Source organism: Protobothrops mucrosquamatus, unplaced genomic scaffold, assembly GCF_001527695.2.
Source record: "Protobothrops mucrosquamatus isolate PMUCROS unplaced genomic scaffold, P.Mucros_1.0 scaffold_178, whole genome shotgun sequence".
NCBI lineage: Eukaryota > Metazoa > Chordata > Lepidosauria > Squamata > Viperidae > Protobothrops > Protobothrops mucrosquamatus.
Genome location: NW_015386254.1, coordinates 391582 through 418071, shown reverse-complemented (window position 1 = coordinate 418071; position 26490 = coordinate 391582). Strand labels below are relative to the sequence as shown.

The 26490-nt window shown below is 38.0% G+C and overlaps 1 protein-coding gene across 1 annotated transcript; it reads right to left on the bottom strand.

Moving 5' to 3' along the window:
• Positions 1–1191: 1191 nt before the first annotated feature.
• Positions 1192–26490, bottom strand: INCENP (inner centromere protein). Its single transcript, XM_029285628.1, has 18 exons — positions 26394–26490; positions 23899–24043; positions 21486–21593; positions 17503–18260; positions 15200–15248; positions 14471–14504; positions 13030–13114; positions 11384–11435; positions 9300–9414; positions 9082–9216; positions 6112–6221; positions 5902–6022; positions 4803–4925; positions 3968–4140; positions 3665–3779; positions 3454–3552; positions 2570–2720; positions 1192–1478 (listed from the first exon to the last, which is right to left on the bottom strand). The coding sequence occupies exons 2-18, from the start codon at positions 24033–24035 to the stop codon at positions 1273–1275; spliced, it is 2571 nt and encodes an 856-aa protein (XP_029141461.1). The 5' UTR covers positions 24036–24043; positions 26394–26490; the 3' UTR covers positions 1192–1272.

Genomic DNA, 26490 nt, shown 5'->3' with positions numbered 1-26490 from the left:
CAGTTAGTGATGTCATAACACTGCAAAATATTGCATTACTGGCTGATATTTTTTTCCTCAAAATTGTCAGATGGAATTCTTGCACAATCATTCCAGAACAATTTAAATGGCAGAATTCATGCATTGTGCTAGCCCATAATAGTATGGTATAAAAATGTAACTTGTTGCATGAAACACATTTTTTATTTGTAACTAGGGTTTGTGCCTTAGAATGACAGTGCAAAAGGGGCAACTCTGTTGAGGCAAATATATTATAGGTCAAAGTAATCAAAACACCGATGAAATTTATTAAGGTAACTAGAGATTAATAGCAGCCAATCCTATACGCAACCATATTGAAAACTAAGCCCCTTTATCAACAATTGCATTCTCTATCACAGCAGTCCCCAACCTTTGCAGCTTGGTGGCTTGGCTGGGGTGGGGAGAGGGGAACCAGGTCATGTGAATGGTGGGTTGGCGTGCATCTGCATGCAGATCAACTTTAAATTGAGCTGCACACGCATGAGTGCCAGCCCGCTGCTCGCACGGCCTGGTTGCAAATAGGCCACGGCCCAGTAGTGGGCCATGGCGTTGGAACCCCTGCTCTATCATGTCTAATGATAAAGCTCAAAAATACATAAGATGACCGTAGGCATGCTTCACGGTGCATTTCTATCCCCTCTTCCCCCTCAAGGGCTTGATCTGTCTCAATTCATATATTCACAGTAATCTAATGATGGGTTAGAATGAGCAATTACCCAAGGCCACTTAATGCCAAGTGACGACATGTCCTTATTCTTGGTCCTACATGTCAACACCACTAGATAGAACAGACTAAAAAGTAATATACTTTATTGAGGTAGGCTATAGAATCAGAATCTTGCATGTCTGATTGTACTGTACCCCCCGCCCCGTCCTTGTTATACCTCAATGAATCAGGCAAACATTTGGCTGAGCTGCTTCCAAACATTATCTTGCTTCCCGGGACTTAAATGATGTTTCAACCCTTTTTGCCTAGGTAATGGTTCTTATATACTTTTATCAAGATCAATTCCCTTAGTCTCTGCACGTAGGTTTCCAATAGCTGTCATACATAACAGTAGATTTATTATAATATTGTTGCCAATCCTAGCAGGTCACTTAGGCACTGTGAGCAAAGACAGCAACTTCATTATTAAGAGTATAATATTTATTAATTTTGATAAAAGAAAACAGAGTGCAAAACTCTGTCAAAAAGCAGTTCATTTTCTCCTTTGACAAACATAACCAGACACACATTAGACTGAACAGGCATCAGCACCTCTTGAAGGCAGAAGACAGAGATTTGGCCCCTGGGAAAGGTGGGGAATTCCACACTGCGGAGCTTGTGCGCTTGAAATAACGCGGCTTGCTTTTATCGAAGATTTCTTCCAACTTGGGACTCTTCACCACTCCAAAGAGTGCTTTGGTGTTTGGTGGGTTATAATATTGATGCAGGATTGCTTGGCTTAGTTGATTTCCTAAGGGAGGGAAGAACCGACATATTAACTGCCATGGTGGTTTGCATTGTGAGGTTTCAGTTCTTAAAATGGACAGCAAGTATTCCCAAGGAAGAAGGGATGAATTTTCCCCAATTTCACAGAGGAAGACAGTAGCAACAATTATGAACATTTGAAATGAAAAAAACAACAACCCCAGACTGAAATTAGAATTGATCTTGATTTTGTTAGCAAAGTATTTCCTTCCCGAAATATTTTTGAACCATTATAGATTCCAACTAGAAGCAGTGAAATCTGCCTCTCAAAATATACTCAACAGATTCGGCCCATAAGGGAGATGGATATCCTATATACAACTTTAATTGTAAATTATTTGAAATGCATTTATGCAATGTTTATAAAGTATCTTGTCTATATTAAAAATAAAAAGTCACCATTGTCAAACCAGCAGGAAATAGAAATTCTGCTTCCTAGCACATTTTAAAAGTATATTCACAAAGTGTGCAAAAAATACCAAGCTGCTAAACCACGTTTAAAAGACTGTGTCAAGTCTTCAAGTACATCATGAATACCGTACTGTCACATTACACAGAACTTTCACATTTTTAGTAGCCCATTCCATGTTGCATTAAGCTGATTTGTTTTTAGCATGTTTAGAAGATGCTTGAAAATCTTATTAGACTACCGAAATAAGATTTTCAAGCATCTTCTAAACATGCTTGCTTAAAAGCAAATCAGAGCTTATCTAGCCCAGCATCTCATTCACTCTTCCAAAATACTAATGGCTCCTTCCACAGCTTCTGAGCACAGATCTTCTGTTCAGCACTCAAGGCTAATTGCAGGATATTTTTTTCTGTAAACCTGTCTGCCAATTTTTAAAAGCATGTAAGGTGAACTATCATATTCTGTGGTAACAGTTTCCATAAAATACTGGGAAGCCTTCCACAACCTAACACCCTCCTGTCATGTTACTATTCTGTCTCTCTGAATTATTAGCAATTCTACAAGCTGCACTTTCCATACATCTGCAGAACACTGGATTAGAGAAAGCAGATCTAAGGGAGCGCTCAGCTATAATGTGAAGCAAAGAACACAGATGGGTTTCAACATACCGGAAGCCCAAGAAGGGACGGTTTTGCGGGGTTGATTCTCATCATCTGTTGAATCATCACTGTTCAAATCCATTCCATAATTATTTATATCAATTTTGGGTTGTTTGGGGCCTTGAGGTGTCATTTGATACGAATTACAGATAGGCGAGTTCTAGAAAAAAGCAGCAAAATCAAGTCACTGGAACTACTAAAAGAGTCGCAGCACATGCTAGAGGATATCTGTTAGCAGTTTCCCGCCATTTCGCAGAAGAGTAACCCACATAACTTATTCATCATCATTCCCAAATAATCTCCCTAGTTCTTCCAACAATGGCAGCAGTAAGATATAATCTTCTGGGCTGCACCCTCCTTGCTTTTAAGCAGCTTTGGACATTTGTGGCAAAGCATAACCTGAGGATCCGAAGTTCCTTTCTATTTCAAGAAAAAACAATTCTATTAGAAATGACATAGAGCAATAAAATAGGCCAACATTCTTATTTGTTGTTTTCAGGGCCAAGGCTATCTTATTCTGATTTATTCAGTGTCAAATTGTGTTTATTGTAGAATAATTAATTGGGAGCCATTCAGACTTTGTTATAAGATGGGCGGTTATACCTTTTAAATACATAAATAATAATAATAAAAAATGTGACTGTGACTCTCCAGCTTCTAGCTGCCAAGCTACAATTCCCAGCAGAAGAGGTATATACAAAGAGTTGTTCTTATTCAACACCTCAAAAGCTGGAATTCCACTTTATTGGCATTACTAAAAATGGTTCTATAAATTAAATCTTAAAACACTGCTAGAGGTAATCTGCTTTCCAATATAATCTTAAATTTAAGACCATATATTATTTATTATTGTGTTACTTTTTGCTAATTATTCAGGGTAATTCTGAGGTTACCTCAATATTCACGGTCACATTCAGTTGCTTATTAGCAACCTTTGCCTGAGCCTCTGAAGTTATTTTCTTTAATTCCTCTTCTTGCTTCTGTTGCTCCTGCTAAAAAGAGGCCATACAATATTGAGAAAGGTCATTGATGTTGCCCCACAACAGGATCCAGATGAGGTGGATGGAGGGCAAACATGACTCAGAGAGATGACGAATCCCTTACCAATTTCCTCTCTTTCTCCTCCATTTCTTTCCTGAGCCTCTCTTTTTCTTTAGCTGCTTGTAAAACCTCTCTCTGCAAACGAGCAGCCTTTTCTCTTTCTTGTTGTTCATGCTTCCTGCAAGCAAACATGCTACATTTGCCACCAGTAATCAATCTTTTCATCATTAACTCAAACCCCATGGTAGTCCCAGTTATGCTGAAAGGTACCCATATTTATATATTTATGCACCTCAGAAGCCTTCCCATGCCTACTTTTATGGGGAATTCATGTAATAGAAGGATGCTCAGCTACTCTGTTCTTACCGCTGGGCCTGGATCTTTTCCTGCTCTCGCTTCTTCTCCAGTTCTCTCTTAGCAGACAGTTCTTTTTCTCTTTCCAGCTCAGCCTGGTGTTGTTCTGCAACCTTCCTTGCTCTTTCTTGTTCTTCCTCTCTTTTCTTTTGCATCAGTTCCTTATGTCTACGTTCTTCTTCCTCCTAAGAAAAGATCTTGTTATTTTCCAAGTGAGTTTCACTCCATAGATAACTAAAGCCAGTTAATATGAAAATCAGAGTCCGAGAAAAATCATACATGACAGTCACTATATCTCTTCCACAATCTCATAAGATTGTGAACCTGAAACATCCGGTTTTTTTCTACTCAGCTCTTAATATGTAACATTGTAAAGAAAAGAGGCAAAAAAAATTCTTCCAATTATACACAGTGACATTTTGAAGCTTATTTTGAATATGTGGGAACAGTTTGTCAGAAAAAAGTTCCAAATAGAAAGAAAGTCTAAACCAAGAATTCAACTTGATCTTCCTAGTGCATTTTTGCCACCACTGTAGTAATGTGGGTGCTATTGGGCAAATGACTCATCCAACTGCTTTTTCCATTGCTATGATTTTGGCCTGATTCAAATCTGCATTGGATCAGATTAGTTATAATCTGTTTTATCGAGGTTTACCTTGATGCTCATGATATAAAGCATTTAATCTGGTTAATCTAAAGATGTTGTTTTTTAAGATTACCTCCCCAAATCAACAGAAATTAAAAGAATTGTGTCAAAAACAACAAATAGGAAAATATTAATTCCCCCTTCCTCAGTCTCCTAGGTCCACCATTACCATGCTTTTTGCCCACCAACCCTCTACTTTACCAGTTGCAGTGCTCTCTGTTTGCGGGCATCTTCCTCTTGCTTGCGCCGGGCTTCAAGTTCTTCCAGCTTCTTAGCCGCTGCCCTTTTCTTAATTTTGCCTTCTGCCATTTTTTCCTCTCGTACCTAAAATACACATCTTGCCTGGTACATAGAACATATTCTGTTCGAAACATATAGTGAGCGGACAATGCATTATGCCAACTGGGCAACCAGTATTTCCACTGTGGAGGGCTGCGGTGCATAGGGCCATGTTACACACATGGAAGGGAGAGTTTTGTATCCAGCTTTGAGAAAAATAAGAAAAGGTGCTTTGTTTTCCTATAGTTTTAATGAATTCCTCACCTCAGATTATTGGAAAATGATTGTACTAACCAAAAAAGGGTCTTATGGTCTATACATGGAAGGGAACCCCTAGAGTTGTAAAGCAGTGGTTAGAAAAGAAGTAAGAATCCAAAACATGAATATGATGTGAAATTATATTTTGAAAAATTTGGTACCTAGTGAAATATGAAAAACATGAATTTATCCTGCATGGGAATAGCAGCAGCTCAGAAGATATTCTGCTGTATCCAGTTTAAAAGTTTGGATGACGTTTGTACAGATGAATTTACTTTCCATTAATGCTGTGAGAAATCTGATAAACATGGTTCCGTGTGGCCAAGGTTTAATTTGTTATTTAAGAGTTGATTATGATCATATTTCATAATTCTAAATGTATATATCATTTTGTTGTTATTACTGTTATCTTCTTTCTAAGCTTTAGTTCTATTCTAGTTTATCTTTTGTTTTTTGCATTATCATTTATTACTGTATTGAACTATTTTCTTTTTCTCTTTTGTTACAGATTAAAAAGCAATAGTTTTTTTAAAAAAAAGAAATAAAAGTTAAAAGTAGTGTTTTCTTTGCATGAGCCTGAAAAGTCTAGTATAAATAATAATATAGTATAAAGACTAAGAGTGGTTCTGAGCTGAGATAAGAGCATGATTTTAACAATCTCATCTGGCTTTAGCAAAAGATACAGTGCTAGCAGTATCTTACAACTAGATACTATGTCGATACTATATACCATCTTTCCCAAAAGCTGTCTCACTTCATTTACCTTTTCATTCTTCTCTTCATGTTGAGCCAATTTTTGTTCAAGTCGTTTTTTCTTCTCCTCCTCTAACTGCTCTACTCGCTCCCGGGCCTGCAACACCTTTTGGAGGCGCTCTTCACGTTTACTGAGGGCACACAGGAGACCAGTTAGAAAGAAGCCAAAAAGATCAGGAGAGATTACAAAAGGAGCAGCCATAAGGATTCAAATCCACACCGTTTCATCTCCTCTAATCGCCGTTTCTTTTCCTCTTCCACTTTCCTTTTTCTTTGTTGCTCGGCCTCTTCTTTTTTCCTCAGAATCTCTAACCGCTGCCTCTCTTTTTCCTAGAGAGAAGAGAGGGAAGAAGCTTATCTTAAAGGTCTTATGAAAAGCTGCATCCATTTTTATTGTGACTGTAAAGGTCCACCCTGAGGTGAAAGGTCAAAAGCAGAATTATGGTTTTAGCAAAAAAAAAAAAAAAGGTAGCCTTCTCTCTACTCTAGTGAACACATTTCACAGTAAACCTGCAATATAAATAAACCACCCTATTTGGAAGATGGAAAGTTTCTGAGGGCATTAAGATTTTTTTCCCGTGGACCATGAAGATCCAGCCATTTATTCGGGTTGTTAAAAGCTTTCTGAAATAGACTAGCAGAAATAGGTATTCTTAAATATTTTTGAATCAACACCAGACAACTGGATTAGAGAGGCCTGGGGGAAAAAGTGGGATGTTCCAGAGTTCTGCTCAATCTTATTTCAGGAACAGAATGTTTTCTATGTATACAAAATAGTGCCAATTACTCATAATTTTCAAAGTAGGGAAAAAGGCAATGTAAGAGGTTAAGTAGTTCTTTGCAAGCCCAACTTTGCTTCTGTAAGTTGTGCGCACTGCTGCTACAAATTCCTGAAATTTTCAAGCAACTGGCATAAAAAAGAATCAGAAGTAGGGATTTAAAACAAAACTATTTCGATAAAACCTGAAACATATGACAGGTTTTAGCTCTTTGTACAAGTAGCTCATGTCTGCTGGAGCAGTTCTCTTCCATTCAAGGAGGTCTTTGGGATCTGAGATCTGTTTTCACTGCCCTTCGGAGGATAACTCCTCCCCTTGCAGGCAGTGCTTTTGCTTTTGGAAACAACTAGGCAGTTAGGGTTTGCTAAGTGAAACCACAGCTCTCCTTACCTTTTTACTTCAGCTTTCCTTTGCTTTACAGGCCTGTCAACATTGTAAATGTGAGGATTGATCTTTTTTTTTTTTTAATCACCACTGCAACTGCAGACAGTTGCTAAACAAGGCAGTGGTGGCGAACCTATGGCACGGGTGCCAGAGGCGGCACTCAGAGCCCCCTGTGTGGGCACGCGCGTCGTCGCCCCAGTCCTAGGCTTTCAGCTGGGTTTTATAAAACCTTTTCGCTTTAGGCCTCCGCTGCCGTGTGCCAAAAAAAAAAAAAAAAAAAAGTTCAATCAGTCAATTTCAACTTCTCACAGGAAAAAAAAAGATCTTGCAAAGTTGGAATTGATTGATTGAACTTTTTAGTCCCACCCAGTCTGCCATTACCACCACAGCCATGCCCACCCAATTGGCCATGCCCACCCAATTGGCCACACCCAGCCAATGGGCCACATCCACCCGGCACTCGACAATGCATAAGTGGGTTTTGGGTTTGCAGTTTGGGCACTCGGTCTCTAAAAGGTTCGCCATCACTGGTCTACTTGTACAAACATACAGCTAGTTATAACTGAGCATGTCAGCATGAATTTTATATTTTATCTATACTTCACATTGCATGCACTAAAGCAACTCTATTATTAACAATATACATGAAGTAATCCAAAGGTAGCTTAAATAGTTTTTTGTTGCACTTTCTTTGCTTGCAAAAATGGATCTGAGATATGAATTAGATGGATTAATATACTATATTTTGAAATATTGAAGGCTATATCAATAAACAGTACAATTCTAATAATAACTGTACATGCACTATCTACTTTCTAGAATTTAGTTGAAAAACACTAAATATATGCTGGGCTTCTGTTAAAGAGATCTCTATGCAAGTTAGGACAGCTTTGGGCAACACACACTGGGTTAATTATGCACAAATGCACCTACTGTAAGTAAGTTCATTCTTGTTACTTACAACAAACCCTCCCTGTGTAAAGAAAAGATTGAGACATGATTAATAAATATATTCGAGTGTTAGAAAATCTTTTCAATATCTATATAGCAATAGCAATAGCACTTAGACCTGTATACAGCTTCACAGTGCTTTACAGCCCTCCCTAAGCTGTTTACAGACTCAGCACATTGCCCCCAACAATCTGGGTCCTCATTTTACCGATCTCAGAAGGATGGAAGGCTGAGTCAATCTTGAATCGGTTAGATTCAAACTGCTGAACTGCTAGCAATTAGCAAGCAGCAGAATTAGCCTGCAATATTGCATTCTAACCACTGTGCCACCACGCCTCTTTGCCTACAACAGGGCTGAAATACGGTCTCATATAGGATTCTGGCCTATTACACATTTTGTTAATTCAGACTGAATTAGAATCATAAGAGCATAAGAGCAACCTGCTGGGATATTCAACCCAAGAAGCAACAAAGGGCTGAACTATCTGCCAGAAACTCATATGGAAGAATACTGAACTTAAAGGCTAAGATGCATGAGGCAAAATTATTTAGTTTTCAGGTTTAACAAAGAGCTAAATCTAGAGACATTGCTCAGAATTTCAAAACAATGCATCTCCCAAACCCCATGCTTGCCTTTCAGTCTCTTTGGCCCCTTTGCCTATCTATTTTCTTGTGCCACTAGTGCACAATTTCACCTGTCCAGAAGTTGCTTGTCCTGGTCCTTCTTAAACCTTATTACCTTCATCGATTGCTCACATTCTTGGTTTTCAACTTCGCTCTCTTTTACTAGCTCAACTCAACTGAATATAATCATACAATACTTCAGAGCTTTTCGCTATTTGAACCCAAAGAGCTCCAAGCAGGGACTTTCAAACTGAACTTTTGTGTAAACTCACCAGTTAACAGCAGACTATATGCAACGTGAGACTATGTCCTTAGCTAAACTTAATAACAAGACTAGAACTTGAACGTTTTGATATTTACAACTTTTGAGGAGAGGCAACTTCTATCATCAATTCAGAAGCCCCTCTCCTTTTTTTTTTTTTTGCTATTAAATACAGAGTACTTTAAGTTACCTTGGGAGTGAAGCGGAGGGGAGTGTTCTGCCTGAGGAATGATTTTATTGTGCTGTTTCGATTTACAGAGGCAGGAGTCATCAGCATTTGGTTCTTCTGCACTGTGTGCAAGAATGTTTTGAAGGGACGCACAACCTGAAAAACCCAGAACATTATCAATCCACGGAAGTCAACTCCTTGTCCTGGGTGTGCTCTCAGGGACATAATGCTTGCCTTACCTTGCTGGCAGGACACTGAGGAGATAGAGTCTTTTTTCTTGGTGGAGAGAGCTCATCTTCTGTGTGCTGTCCATCATCTCTATCCCTAATGGCTCTCTTATAGCTTGGCTTTCTCCTGCAAGATTATAAAAGGCTCGTTTGATATCACGACTCAGCCCTGACGCCTCCTTATCTCAGATACAGGTGGGAAACATAAAATCTTATATCCCGTGGCTTTTAAACTCACAAAGGACTCAGGGGCAAAATAGCTGCTTGGTAACTATTTAATGAGGTAGATTAGCTCATTAGTCCAAGATTAGCTATTTAGGATTTAAGATTGAATTTAAACCTTAACCTAAAATCTCAGATAGGGAAAGGATAGTCTTTGTAAAATTATTATCACTTTAGCAGCTGATTGGTAATTGCCTCCCATATATTACAGAAAAAATAAATGTTAAGGCTCTAGGGATTTTTTTCTTTTTTCCAAGATTATCTTGATGTTTCCAAAGAAAAGAAAAACCCCCATTGGTTTTAGCCATCTGGAAATGTTGCATCTATTGTTCTTTTCTCCCATTGGTGGCTTCTGAGAGTAGTTTCCATATGTCTGGGACTCAGAATAACCTGCAGAGTTTATTAAATACTAACTATCATCAGCATTAAGCAAAGATAATGCATACTGGGAGATGTGGAGCACTGACATCTGAAGAGCTACATGCAGCCCACCTCTGGCAGGGGGTACATAGAGGCACCACTGGATTACTTTGGCAGGAAGCTGGCAGAAGATTCCATTGAATTTCTGGAGGGACTGCTCTGTGGGAGGCTTCTGCTGAGCATTTCTTAGTTAGTATTTGCACAGATGGCTGGGAAGACTAGCAGCAGGATTCCCTCAATAGCTTGGCCTGAAACCAATGACTCCTTTTTGTCCTGTGACTTGGACCTGCTGAGCTTTCTTCTTTGTGGGTTTGTTACATCACACACTTCACTGGGGGTGCTGTGAGAAACAGAGGCAAGGAAAACAGAAAGAAACTGTACAGCCTTTTTTTCCCTATAGAACTTAAGATTACTACGCTCTGAAAGCAGAGAAGTTTCAAAATCCTTGAAAGGAGAGGTTTGGGGAAGAGGATTGCATCTGTTCTGAGCACACAGAAGACCTGGGAAGGAATATAGCCTTTGATATTAAATCACATGGTTCCTTGTAATTAGCTACAAAGATTTAAACCTTATCCTGATTATCATCAAGTTGTTTTTGACTCCTAGCAACCACAGTGATATTTTTCTTCATGACAATCTATCTCTTAACCTGTCCTTTCAAATGTCCCAATGGCGCACTCATCACCACTGTAACTGAATCCATCCTTCTTGCTGCTGGTCATCCTCTTCCACCATTCTTAGCCTTACAACCTTTTCCCAGAGAGATGAGAACTCTGGGTTGATTTGTTCAATGATGCAAGTTTTTCTTGGCTGTCCATGGTATTCTTGGAAGTCTTCTCTAACACCAAAGTTCAAAGGTGTCAATACTCTTCCTATCCTGTTTGTTTGGAAATCCAGCTTTGACTTCCATAGAATGTCACAGGGAATACCATGGCTTGTATGATTTTGATCTTTATAGTATCTATCTATCTATCTATCTATCTATCTATCTATCTATCTATCTATCTATCTATCTATCTATCTATCTATCTATCTATCTATCGTTATTCGGGTTTTCTCCCGCGTAAAATTTTCAAAGTCTTTATGGCTACTCTACCAAGTGCTAGTCTACAATGTATTTCTTGAATGCTTGTGCCTTTACTGCAGAAGGTTGATCATGAAAGGGAAGTTATCCACTACTTCAGTATCTTCATTGTCAATTCTAACGCTTGTTGCTCTACCTGTCGTAATTACTTTTGTCTTCTTTTTTTAAATTTCAATCCCATTTTTTTCAGTTTGCTCTTTGACTTTCAGTATTAAGATTTGCAGATTCTTTGCATTTTCAGATATCCTTACTTACCCTGACTACCTTCTATACCCAAAGAGCAAAGTAAAGATGATTCCTTTCTTATGTTCCTCTATCTCCCCAGATCAGTATTTCACAGCTTTTGTCAAAAAGAGGCAAAGAAACATACCGGGCACTCTGAGGCTGCTTTTGTAACTTATCACTCCCTTCAGAGCTGTCTTCTGCATATAAAGAAAAATAGAAGATGAGCATTCAAGGGTTTGGCCAAGTTAGGCAGAGGCAAAGTTGTTTCATCAGCATATAAGTAGTCAATTGTCCAAGCAGAATATTCGTATGTGTATAAATTTTTTTATAGAAAATGCAAGCTATTTAGTGTAAACTAAACCAACGATGGGAAACCCATGACATGCTGTCAAAAAGTGACATACCACGAAGTTTTGAGTGAGACACCAGCATTCACCAACACTCAACAGCTATTCTCAAACACATGCACATTTTTGTGTGATTTCTGGAGACTGCACAAGAATGGGGTGTGCACTCAAATGGTCTTGGGTGCCTCCATAATCAGGGAAAGGGTGAGGGGGGGGGAGCAAGGGATACTTTGCATGGTTTCAGAGATTGCAGTGGTCACAGAAGAGCATTCACCAAAGCCACTTCAAGAACAAAGATTTTGTGTGACCAGGAGCAGCCCTGAGTAGGTTGCAGAGGCTGGTTAACAGAAAGACAAAATCACCTGAAAGCAAGCAATGCATGGCAGATCCTGGGGAGCTATTTTGAGTGACAAGGGTGGCACCAGAACTGAAGTCAAGGCCTGGGTCTCAACTTATCTAAGCAGCAAAAATCCAGATGATCACTAGATAGCAACGTTTTAGATTTGATCCAGGATTGTTGCAATTCCATTACTCTGGCTGAGGAATTCTGGGAGTTGGTCCACAAGTCATAAAAGGGCCAAGTTTCAAGACTCCTGGTTTAGACCTTCTTAAAGGCCAGTAGGGTAAAACACATTTCAAGGGGAAGGCTGTTTGATAGGGCAGACACAGAAAGCATGCTTCCTGGGTCCCATAAGGTAGCAATGTTTAACTGACCCAACCCGGACCACAGAAACTCTAGTTTTAAAGGATGACGAAGATAATTATAAAAGACAGTCTTGCAAATATCCAGCTGACGCACCATGAAAGGCATTAGAGGCAGCCATCAGTATTTTGTATTGCAATCAGAAACCTACGGTAACTAGTGCAATTGACATAGTAGCAATGTGAAATGGGTGTTCTGAGATGCACCGATACAGCGCATGCTGCATATGCAGCTACATTCTGGAACAATTACAGCTTGAGTGGTCTTCAAGTGCCGCTTCATGTAGAACAGGGGTGTCAAACTGGCGGCCCGTGAGCTGGATGCATCACGTGTAGGCCACGCCCACCCCAGCTCCGCAAAGGCAAAAAACATCACGATATGTCACAATATGTCAAGTTTGACACCCATGATGTAGAATATGCAGCAGTATTCTGGAAAAAGCAACTAAGGCATGAGTGACATTGCTAATTTTAATTTGTATTAGCCTTTGATATTGTTTTGGCTTTAATTTTTTATTAGGTGCTTTACTTCAAAGAGCAAAAATGCAGGGTATATATCTAATCTGACCATCAATGGAAGATGGCTGATTCTCCTTTTCCCTGAAAGAAAACCCTTATTAAAATTATTACTATTATATAACTGGATTGGTACTGAATATATATGATTAAGGTTTTGTATTTCTTAGGTATGTCCTATCTGCTTCAAAGCTGGCTATTTTTGCTACTTAGCCAATCTACTGACCTTCCCTGTCTTTTTCTTCAGACTGGGGAGTCTCTGGCAAAGCAGTCTTGTTCGAATGAAGAGATTTGTTGAGATTTTCATCAACCTATAATAAAGGTAATCATATTTTGAATTGCTTTCCAAGCAAATCACATAGAATATTAGTTGACTGAGATATTGCTTTAATGGTTCAATTTAAATTTAAGATGCTTCCAACTGAATTGAAATTTACATTTCACCCACTGAAATCAATGAGGCTTAAATGGCAGAGAATTCCTGTTTTATACGTAGAATTAAATCAAAGTCCAATGCCTGGTTGAGAAATATCAAGCATGGAAGTGGGCCAGAAATTTTTCACTGCAGGTAAATTTGGCAGATTCAGAATTGTTATATTTGCTTTCCAGATGATCTGACAGTAGCAAGGATCATAAAACTCCCAAGATATAATTTGTATATTCTTCCAGGATCTCTTTCTGGCTGAAAGATCTTTGTGAAAATAAAGATTAATAAATAAAGATCTTTTTAGTTATAGACAGTCACAAATATAATGTTCATGTCACTTTAATACAAACTGGTTCAAAGCAATAAAAAATAGTAAAAGAACTCTAGGAATGTGAAGCTCCAAACAGGAACAGTTGTTTTTATTGTACCAGTCACCTTCAGGACAGTTCAAATAAGAGATTATACAACTTTATTCTTTTATTATTAGATCAATGTAACCAATTATGAATACTACAACACACACTCATAGATTCCTACTTCTGAGAACCAAAATGTTCAAGGCTTGGCCAGAAAAGCTATATAAAAAAGCTATATAAAAGCTATATATCTACAGTACCTGCCAGTCACTTTACGTAAGGAAGTAGTAATTTTGGCCAAGAGTAAGCTACTTACGAATTTTCTCATCCCCTAGTACAAGTTCACAAAAGTTGTATGAATATATATTGTATGAGTATAAATTTAATAAGCAATTATCTGGTACCAACCATAAAAAAGTCAAACTTCTGCCATTAACAATGAAGCAATTGTTTCCTTTGGAAATACTAAGAAAATACATTTATAGTTGGCTACCTGAAATTTAACATGTGCTCTATATGGGACAGTGAATAGTCCCAGTAATATGATAGATGTGTATTTATCCCAGGGCCAGAAAATTATTATTATATATATCTGAAATCTGATCAGTTAGAAATTATCCAGTTAAAGTTCCAAAATGCAGTTCAGTAGACAGAAGGACAGAGCAAAGCATTCAAAAGAGGTATTTTGCAACATTTGTTAATGACAGTAAATCCCTCGCATTCAAGACTTCTTTGGCAGGATTATATAAACACTCATACACAGAGTTAGAGTCAGCCTTAGAAGTAGTTATACACTCTTATCAAAGGAATCAGCTGATTAATACCCTATGAAGGGATGCTCTGCTTACATCAACATGCTTTTATAAACATCTACTTTAACTTACCTCCTGAGAATGAGGCATAGAATCTAACATTGCTCTATGGGAGAAAAAAAAAAGAACATAGAGATAAATATAACATTAATTAACTACAGATTTGTTTTGAATAGTAAGATTTTAATAAAGACTGCCCAAAGCTCACAGATTCTAGAGAGTTCTGTTACTCTCTAGTCTGTGTGAAAACTTCCTCTATTTAGATTGTGTTTTACAGAGGTTGGCAGTTTTTGGAATTAAGATTCCAGACCAGAAGCAGTCCCAAGTGACATAGGTAGGGTCATACATCACTGTACGTCAGGCTTCATGGAGAGTAATTAAATTGCCACACAAGAATGCAGAAAAATCTACTTCGATAAGTAATTTTATTGTAGATAAGTTAAGAAACTCTTGTGAAAGAATTTGAAAAACTGCTGTGTGTGAAAAGCAACCTCTAATTACCACAGGCAGTATTCAAATGTCTTGTTCCTTTTTTCCAGTCACTCTACATAAGGAAAATAGAAGTGATTTGTTTTTGTTCAAGAGATAGTTTCCACCAATTCTTTTTTTTGTTGTTTGATCTAGTATTTAATTTACTTTTGTTCATGCCAGAGCATCTCTTTGACACCATATAATAAATGAATCAAAATGATTAAATAAAATTAACTGCTCACCAAAGACATTCCACATTAAACTACAGTAGCTGTCCTAAGTCAAGAATTTATTACTTTCACAAAACCTGTTTGACTGAAATAAGCTCACCTGGATTCAGTACTTTCTTTATCCTGAAGTGTTTCCATAACTACCTCAGCTGAAAACACAAATAACATTTTAGGCCCAACATAAGCTAGATCATTACAATCAAACACAGCAACTACAAATAAATCTTTTTTCTATTGCACTTTTAACAGCACCCAGGTCAAAAGATAACTGAATTAATCTGGGTTTGAAGCACATGAAACTTGTTTAAGAAACTTTAGACTATTCTATCTGAGACTAGATGTTATTTTCACAAACCAGAAATTTGAGTTCTGCCTACTGAGTGAACTTTAATTCCCATTATCAATGTTCTTTCATTTGTTACAATATTCTTTTACTGGTTTTTTTAAGTTTAAGTTTTGTCAATTAGTTTTGTCAATATTTTTTAAGGATCAATTTTAAAAGTGGCCCTTGACTTACAACCATTTAACAATGGTTCAAAGTTATGACGGCCTTGGAGAAAATTACTTGCAGTTACAACCATCGCACCAGCCTCACTATTACATGATCACAATTCAGGTACTTGGCATCTGGCTCATATTCATACCGGTTGCAGTATTGTGCAGTCATATGATCACAATTTGAGAATCTGGATTCGCTTAACAACCTTATAATTCACTTTTCAACTGTTGTAAAAATTGTCCTAAAATCGGGTCACACTTGATTTATGACCACAATGACTTATGATAGAAATTCCAGTCCCAATTGTGGTCGTAAGTTGAGGACTACCTGTATATTAAAAGAAAAGTGGTTTATAAGAATAAACTTTCTCTCATTAAGATGCCTCTCCATTGAGAATACCTGCTCCAGCTATATTACTTTAACTCAGCTGTGCTTTTATTTACTTGTCCAATATACACTATGTGCACAATTATCAGGCAATTGAGTATTTTGACCATATCATCATTTTCATGCATATTGTTCACCTCCAAGCTGCATAAACTTGAAGGCTTAATGCAGGGGTTCCCAACCCCTGGTCCGTGGACCGGCACTGGTCCACGGCATACCAGAAACCGGGCTATGCAAACAAGTGAAGCCCCATGCACGGGATACAGACAACACACAAAACCACGCCTCCTCCAGTCAGTGAAAAAACCTCTCCACAGTCCCTGATGCCCAAAAGGTTGTGGACCGCTGGTTTAGTGGATATAAGCCTATCATGTGATGTGTATTTATGTAATGAAGGAAGGTGTGGCCTAAGGAGATCAACACCCTAGATGAAGGTGTGCATAACTATTAGGCAGCTTATTTTCGTCAAGCAAAATGGGCCAAAAAAGAGATTTAACAGACTCTGAAAAGTCAAAAATTGTAAAAGGTTTTTCAGAGGAATTGATTTTTCAGAGTCAATTAAATCTCTTTTTTGGCCCATTTTGCCTGACAAAAAAAAAGCTGCCTAATAATTATGCACACCTTGATATAGGGTGTTGATCTCCTTAGGCCACACCCTTCCTCATTACACAAATACACATCACCTGATATGCTTACACCGATTAAGCATTCCAGTTTGTACAGCTTGGAAGTGCAAACTATGCATGAAAATGATGGTATGGTCAAAATACTCACTTGCCTAATAATTGTGCACACAGTGTATATAGGTATCCATCTCACAAACATGTGCCTCTGGTAGCATACAAAAAGATAAAATAATAAATACTTAAACAATTATCATTATTATTAAAAACATTTTTAAAAAACATGAAATGTTCAGAGTGCTCACTTACTAGGCACCCATGAAGGTCAGTAAGGCAGAAAGGTATCAGAATGAGGGACTTCTCTTTGTGGTAGCCCCAATCTGATTAAATCAGTTCTACCTAGGGACACTTTAGGGGAGCTTTGAAAACACCTTAGACTTTAAATAAACCATGCGGCATTAAACACTTTCACTCTTAAAGTATAACTATATCTAATTTGGGGCGGGGGAGGGGGAATGTGCCTTCGACTTAGCCTCGACTCCAGGTAACTGCTTGGACTAGTTCCTGCAGTTTCCTTGGCAAGATTTCAGAACCGCCTTGCCATTGCCTGCTTCCTAGGGCTGAGAGTGTGACTGACCCCAGGCACCCAGCTAAGGTGGGACTAGAACTCACGGTCTCCTAGTTTCTAGCCTAATACCTTAACCACTACCCCAAACTGATTTGTATCTAATCTGAAACTGCATACGATTTTTTTTTTAAAAAAATTGAACTTCTTTAAAAGTACAGTTTTCATAATATGGTAGGGAAATTTATTTTGAATTATGTCCACTGAAAGCACCACGCTTGGAATGATGGCCAAGAAAATTATAAAATTGAAAAAAAATATCCACTTACTGTTTACATGCCTATGCACAGATGACTGCTGGATAGATTCTTGTTTGGACGCAGTCCTGCTACTGCGTTTCAAGACAATTTGTTCCCTTTTCGTGCTTAGCGAATATCTCTTGGCCAGAGAGGCCCTAGAGCTTGTGGAGGCTCTGCCCATCAGGCTTCGGCGCACAGAGCGACGGCTTCCTTTAGGGGCAGTAGGTGTTTGTGGAGCTTTATTTAAGTTCAAAATGGCTTTGGGTTCAGATAGCGGCTTATCTTCCTGTTGCTGTGGACATAATTTTTCAGCCCTGGGCTCTTCATTTTCAATAGTTTTGGAGCGAGAGACGTTTGCTATCTTCAACTTACATGCTGCCCGTCCGGCCTCTTTTCCTATTTTTTCCTCAGGAGTGTCTTGGATTGTGATCACAGATGTTTCAGACAAGGGTTTTGATCTCTTAACAGTTGAAGAAGACAAAGTATGGCTTAAGGCAACCTTTGCTATTTGGGGTGGCGTTTTTTCTACCTGCAATTCTGCAGTGCGCCTCTCATTGCCACTAATTTCTACCAGTGGTATCCTCCCTTTGGCTAAATCGATAACTGGATTCTTAACAGCAGGAACTGAGAGAGACATGGAAGACTTGGCAGCCCGTGATCTAGTTACACGTATACAAGGAGAGGCGTTCTCTAGTTCAGCTTTCTGAATTTCTAATTCTTTTTTGTGCTGAGCATTTTGGGACATCCTCTTTGAAGCCCTCATCCGGGCATTGCTTCTTTTAGATGATCTGGTAAAAGAAACATATTGTCAAGTGCACAATGTCAAAATCAGCACTTATTACGAGGGAGGCAGAACAAGTCTCCACTTACTTTTTCACACAATAAAAGCAATTGGGAGGAGGCACAAAATGAACTAGACTAGACAAAACATTTTGCTGATCTTTTGATCTGAGAGTGACTTTGGATGGAATACAGCTAAAGAAATAAATATAAAGCCAATCTTTAAAACATTTTCTCAAAATTACAGTGAACAATACTGAGCAGAAAACTCTAAAAAAATTAATCGCATCATAAATATAAAAGCCATTTAGGACAATTTTATCCCAAGTACTTTAATAGGCAGACTCTATCTAATCAATGTTATCATAAATAATGAAAGTAACGGCAAATCATCTGGGCATGAAGGGTACACTAAAAGGTTTACGAATCTTTCTGAACAAGAGAGCAGGATCCAAACATGTTGTCTTCCATAATGTAAAGACTACTACCAAGAATACCTATTTTCTACTCCAGATTTCACGTGAGGGTAAAATCCTTACAAAATCTTCTTCAATGTTCGGACTTGTCAGATAGACTCATATTTCATAAGGCACTCCCTGCTATATCTGAATACCATGCCATATAGGGCTCTCTAAGTGACAACCAGCATTTTGAATGGAGTACTGAAGTCTGGTAATCAATGTAACAACCTCAAGATGGGCATTAATTTTGAAATGTCTTTGATTAGTAATCTAGCACCAGCACTGTGTGACATTTGCAGTTTCCAAGTTGTCTTCAGAAGCATTCCCAATATTTTGAAGAAATTTTCAATTATTTGTCAGCTGATCACTCCAAGATTCACCCATTCCTATCTAATGTTACGTAATATCAAACTATCACAGACTCTGAAGTCCTTAACAATATAGCCAACACATACAATCAAGTAATTAGAACTGCAAACACCCAGATGACTACCAGGCTAAGTATTTTCTGTATGTCTTTGTTTCCATCTAAGTGTTGATCCATATTTTTGCAGCCGATATCTGGTAACACTAAAAATCCAAATATGTTGGAAAAAATTATGTAGAGTTTTGGTACTCTGGCCATCTTTCTGTCGTCAGCAGGACAACTCTACCCAAATAGCACACATCTGAACCAAATTTGGCAGAGAGAGAGAGAGAGAGAGAGAGAGAGAGAGAGAGAGAGAGAAGCCAGGAAAAAAAAATCAAGTTCAAAAATTGGCTGAAATGGCCCTTTGTCCAATGCACACTACTTTTAAAATCTGTTGCCTAAAGCAGGGGTCTCCAACCTGTGGCCCGTGACCGATCTATGGCTTGTTGGCCACCGGGTCGCGGGAATGGCTGGTGAGTGCACATGTGCACGCACCCTCCTCACTCGTGCTAGTGGCGTCATGTGGGTGCTAGTGGCGTCATGTGGGTGCTAGCAGCCCCGTTTGTGCATTTGTGCGGATGCTTGTGCCGTTTGCACATGCATGCGGGCGTAGTGGTCTGTTTGTGTGTGGGCTTCAGCGACACCACCAGCACCGCTATGGGTGCATGTGGGCCGCTTTGCATGTGCGCAGGTGCTAGTGCTACTGCTGTGCACACGCCCATTTTGCTCAAGCGCACATACATTTCCCAGTTCCTCCCTTTCCCTCCGGCCACCAACCCAGAAAGGAGCTCTGGCCTAAAGGAAACTGGCTATTGTACAACGATAATGAAAACCATTTATTGGGGGGGGGCTAAGTTTGATTTTTGTAAGTGCAGCAGGAAATGAAACATTTTAAAAGCCCCTCTGTGAATGTTAAGTTCCCTAGAATCAGTTCAGGTTTCCTCCAAATGATTGCATCTAAAAATATCCAATAATAAGCTATTACTCTATATACAGCGATTCTTGCTCATTAGTGTCGTTGTATTTCATATGCTTTCATTAAAAAAATGAATGCAGCCTTCAATTACCTTATTTTGCAGGTTTTAATCCATTGATATTCAAGAAACAATTCCATATAATTGAAACAGAACAGTAAGGACACACGAGTTGTGCTATTTATTTATTAGACTTGTATGCCGGTTATCTTGCCTAAGTAGCTATGCCATCTTCTCAGGTTTTTCCTTTTCTACACTGTAGAAAGACTGCACATATTTTTGTACTAATGTGGGAGTGCATAGTTTCAAGCTCCTTACAAACAAAAGAAAATACAGACACGCAAGAACACAAACTAAATTCCTTGCACAAGTTTGCTAAATCTGTCTTCAGAGGTTGTGGCAAGTTGTTTCATATCCCCAAGCATTACATCTATTTGACTTATTGTTCCTATGATACATGAACTCATTTCATTATGAGTTTATAATCCATATAATTTTAAGTATCTTGACTGTCTCACTATGTCCACATAAAAAAAAACCAACAACTTTGTGATCAAAATAAAGGAGTGGTTGCTCTGCAAGATTTTTAAAGAGGATATGGATAAAGAAACAAAATGCTGGATCTTCCAAAGATCTTCTGGCTCATGCAAGCCAAAACACACCACAGTTCTTTTAGTACATCAGACGAGGGTCTTTAAAACTGGTTACAACTGAATTCAATGAACGGCGTGTGTGTGTGGGGAACCTGTGTCAGTCTGAGGTTATGGTAAGCAGATTCCAATCTTGAAAACTCACAAGTAGCAGAGAGACTTCAACTCAGTGGATCAAAGATTCTCACCTAGAATACCATTATGCTAAATATTCAGAACGATCCATCAACAATACGTTTCTATCTATGGGGATTTCTACAGGTACACCAAGATTCTACTCCAGTTCCCACCATCCATCTGGACAGCACATCCTAGTATCTGACAGGAGAAGGATCTGAGAGGATTGAGTCTATTAATTATGAGATCATAATATACTTATTTACAGACAAAGATACTGTAGGTACTGTGTCTATGTCTTGTAAGCCATAATTTGTCCCATGAAAAATGGTTTTGTACTTTAGTTTATAGAGTTTGTAAACCATTCCCAAATGATAAATTTATTCAGTTCATTCTAGGTACTCCTAAGCCTAACATTTTCCACAATTATTTATTATACAATTTATTTACCACCCATCTCATCTCCAACAAATCTGGGGGGCTCACAACATAAAAACATAAAAAAAACATTAAAACATCAGGGTAAGACATTTTCTCAAGTAGCCTGGATCCAAATATCAATTGGAATTGTACCTATAACCCAAATATTTGCATACATTCAAACATGAAACAGAAATCCTACCTTCTTGTGGCAAACTGATCATTCTTAATAGAAGAGAGACATTTCTTTCTACCACGATTTCTCTGGGATGGGGTTTTTGGCATCAGCTCTGGTTCTCCATCAAAGCTACTACTTTGATACAAAAGAAATAACAATTTAACATATTTGACAAGTGCCTTTATTAAAAATTCTGTCAATTTTTCCTAGGATATTTGCTGACTATTAATTTAATTGTTCAGATTCAGGTTTTTTTCGTTTCAAGTTTTTATTAATTTTACAATATTACATTTACATATTTGAAAAGTAGCGTGGCGGCTGAGCACAGTAATTCCGTTACATTTGAATATCATCAGTACAAATCTCAAATTATTACAACAAACTAATTCCCTCTTTCCCCCATATCTACTGTCATGTACAAACCAATATAGTTCTTATTCTATTAATCAAACAAAAAATACCTTTCTAATATTCATCAATAATCTTCAGTCTATACATATCTTAATTAATTTGCCATTCCACCTTTTAGACAATAACCTAGTAAGTTTTTCTTAACTTTAATTTGCCATTGATATTTAAGTTTGACGTTTAATCTTTATCATTTCCAGGTTTTAAATGATCCCAATTTCTAAATCTCCTATCTCACATTTGGAGCTAATAATTTTTTTTCTTTTCTTCCTTTCACTTCCTTCCTTTCCAGAAAGAGAAAAAAAATTAAAAATAAACCACCAACATTTATACCACAAACCCATATACAAATTTAATTATTAATACTTATACTTTTAAGTTTTACTTTGTCTCAACTCATAACAATATCTTAAATTCAAATCTTAATTATTTGTAGACATTCAGATTACATTTAATATTTAATTTTTCCAAATTTTAATTAAACACAATTTCTTTATCCCAATTGCTCATACATTCTAATATTTAAAATACGCACCTTATATATAACTTCTACCATCTATCTTACCCATCTAATGACAATATATTTTTATTTCAACATATTTCTAGATTTTATATGACCAAAATTTTCTTTACTCAAATCGTTACAATGTCTTGTGTTCAGAATACATATTCTATCTATTTAGATATATTCTATTTTAGATCTCATATATAGATCAAAACCCGAATCTTTTTCAATCTTATTCTAGCTTTTTTCCTCTGCCAGGTCATTTTTTGTATTTTTGCCTTTAAATCATCAAAAAAATCTCCTTGTATTGTTGTGGCTATTGTTTGATGTTGATAAGAACGTCCAGTTGATGTTTTCTTAAGAGGACTTGATTTAGCCGGTAGTCTCTTTATTTTTCCAGTTCGATGCAGTTGTCCCGAAGTATTTATCTTCTCTTCATCTGTTTTTCTTGTTTATCTTCAAATTCCTTCTGGTTTATAAAAAAAACGCCCATTCCTTGTTCTCTATTATCAATTTATTTTTTGTGTTTTCTATTGTCTGTATTTGTTGAGTATCTAAGTCTTCTGTCATAACATTTGGTTGTTTCACTTTCTCTATAGAATTCTGTATAGATAATTCTGACTTGAAGTCATAGTTTGAGTTTGTATATCCAGAGCTTGCATACGTAGAGTTTGGATCATCGCTTTTAACATACAAAGAATTTGTTCCTGTACTTCCTCTGTAGAAGAAATCCTTTCCTGTTCTCCTTCCATTGTAATATATTAAACTCAAGAGAAAGAAACTGACAGTCAGAAAGTCCACCAAATGGGGAGCTGAACTGAATTTTGCAGATGGTGTTTCAAGGTTATTTTTTTATCTTGTCTATTTTCAAAGCTGTCAACAAGTCTCTTAGAGAATAGCAGGTTATGTCTTAAAGTTAGTTGGATCTTTTTAGGGTTTTTTCCCCGCTCTATTTTAAGGGGAAAAAACCCCCAAATCTTCAATAGTAATTAGAATAAAAATCAAGGAAGAAATATATATAGAGAGAGCAGAAAGTTGCAAATCTTATAATCCACCAATTTTAGGAAATAGGATTCCAATTAAGATCTCAGTCTTTTTCCAACGTTTTAAACTCCCAAGTGGTTGATAGCCGCTGTTTCTGGAGGGAGGGCTAGAATCCCCCTTCCCTCACCACAGGGGGGAAAGTACTTTAGCAGCTTATGCAGGTAATTAAGTAGTTAGGATGTAAGAGAGGCAAACCTCACCCAGTCCTGTCCACGCTGCTTTGAAGTTGCCAGATGGTAGTGTGACTTCAGCTGTTTGCAGCCTATGGATGAGCCATATTTCTATGGCCGGTCCTAATGCTGGCTCAGGAATTCTGGGAGTTGAAGTCCACGAGTCATAAAAGAGCCAAGGTTGACTACCCCTGATTTACATTAAGAATTTAAGACTGAAGAGTTTCCAGGAGCTATTATTGTTTGGATGTATAGGTAAAAAAAAAACGCAAATTTTTAGTACCATTTCTAGCAATTTGTTAGTTCTTACCTCTTAAACATCTTGATAGCCTCTTCGAGAATCTCATCCATCCATACAAAATCTCTATTACGAACATTCTGGATAAATTCTGTGAGCTTTTTGTCTGTCTCCTCTTCCAATGCCACAGGGTTCAGCATATTCAACATGGTTTAGCCTGCAAAGAATAACAACTGCTGGATAAAGACACAGAAAAGCAAGATCGCCATTTTAACATGCTGTAAATTGCAGTTTTCAATGTACAGCTGCAAAAAGTAACCTTTTCTCAAACTCCATATAATCGTATAATTCTTGTCACCATGTTATTGTTTAGTAGCATTGAATGGCTTGTGTTATTTTGGTTTGTTGTTGTTGTTAATTGCAAAGTCGTGTCCGACCCATCGCGACCCCATGGACAACATTCCTCCAGGTCTTCCTGTCCTCTACCATCTTCTGGAGTCCATTTAAGCTCACGCCTACTGCTTCAGTGACTCCATCCAGCCACCTCATTCTCTGTCGTCCCCTTCTTCTATTGCCCTCAATCTTTCCCAGCATTAGGCCCTTCTCCAGTGAGTCCTTCCTTCTCATTAGGTGGCCAAAGTATTTGAGTTTCAGCTTCAGGAGCTGGCCTTCTAAAGAGCAGTCTGGGTTGATCTCTTCTAGGATTGACCGGTTTGAACGCCTTGCAGTCCAAGGGACTCGCAGGAGTCTTCTCCAGCACCATAGTTCAAAGCCCTCAATTCTTTGGCGCTCAGCCTTTCTTATGGTCTTATTTTGGTTAATTATGTTCTATTCTTTGTTTCCCTTGTGTTCACTATCCAGAATCCATAGTCTTAGTTAAGCGGCCATATAAATGCTTAAATAAATCCTAATAATTCTAAAATACTTAATCATCTTTGATATTTTCCCCCCAGAAACATCCAAGCCGTAGTAACCTTAAAATCAAAATCTTTCTACAAACACATTCATCAATTTTAAATGTATAGTGGTACCTTGGTACACATCGTTAATTCATTTCAGGAGTACTAAAAACAATGCGTACCAAAAAAATTTCCCATAAGGAATAATGTAGTGAGTCACAAGGCAGCAGAGAGCAACAAGTTCTAGCTTGACAACAAGCTCTAGCTTCTGCATTGAGTACCAAACAAAAAATGAATATCAGAACAAAATTTTCATGTCAATATGTACTGAGTACCAAATTTGATGAGTTTCAAAGCAATTGAGCACTAAGGTACCACTGTAATTTTATATTAATATTTAAGATTAATATTTACTATAAAATATATAATTTACTCTGGTTTTTAAATGCTGTGGAATTGCAACTTCTTAAAATGTTAAAACAAGTTGGGTGCTTCCCCAAGAAATAAAACTATTATTTTCATTGATGTTATGGTTGGCCAAAAAACAAATATTCTGTTTTCCAGAATAAAGTTTTACAGCGCTCCCTCTTGCTGCACATGGACTTTTTCCCAAGTGTCCCCACCACCTTTCTAAGTTGATTGTAACCCCCAAGGATACAACTCAACCTGAAGCTTGAAAATCTGCTGTAACTCATTATTTAATCTTGCTGCAAAAATTGGTTTACATTAACCATTTACTTACACAGTGTGGTATTTGCTGTATATTACAAATCACTTCCTGCTTCTTGATCTATAAACCAAACCCCAGAGCATAATGCCATTTAAAATACTACAAACAGCTCAAGTCAGAACAGATTATCAGTGAGAAGCCTGGCCATAGCCTTCAAAAACAGTACAAATCAACTTTTGCAATACAATATTTAAAACACAGATTTGGGGTTTCAGCAACTACTAGTTGATCAAGTGGCCTGAATGAAGCAAAATATGACTTAATTATTAGGAGCTGAAATTTTAAAAATAATACTGTGGTGTTTGCAAGATGTCCATCTTGACAAAACAATCTTGCCAAAAACTGAACCCATCAAAACATCCTTCAGGGCTAATGTCCGCATCAAAAGCAGGTACTATATTCTTTTCCACGTTACAGATCATTTGGAACGAAGAAATTTAGGGTGGAATAACAACGGTACGGAAACTGTACCTGCACAAAATCAACCAGGCTAGATCTAGCTACATTTGCACATGCAAACTTGGTTCAACTTTGGCTATACCTTATATCTGCAATTCAGGATGGAGTCCAATAGCCGCTCGCGTAGCTTTTAAGAATTTACGATTCAGAGCATCATGCAAATGCAAAGTGAATTATTTTGTCAACCAAGTTAAGCACGCTGTGCAAATCCAGACTTCAGAGATCAGACTCCTTTTAAAAGCCGCCTTTCAAATCCCCTAGCGATATATAATTCTTATTATTCTTAACCAAATCCATGTTGGGAAGGAAGAATGGGAACCGCACTCCACATTGACCGTTGCTTGCCACTGAATCCACCGAGAGCAAAATGAAGCCTCTAAGGCTGTAAAACCCACCACTGTCCCCGCGCCGCCTGGCGATCAAGCAGCCAGACACCGATCCTCCTACTCTCATTAACGCTCGCTCACTCACTCACTCACCGCTCCCGCGGAGGGACAACCCGTTTCCTCCGGACCCGGCACAGATCCGAGCGAACCGCCAGCCTTTCTTCAAGCAACGCGCGGCAAGTACATCGGC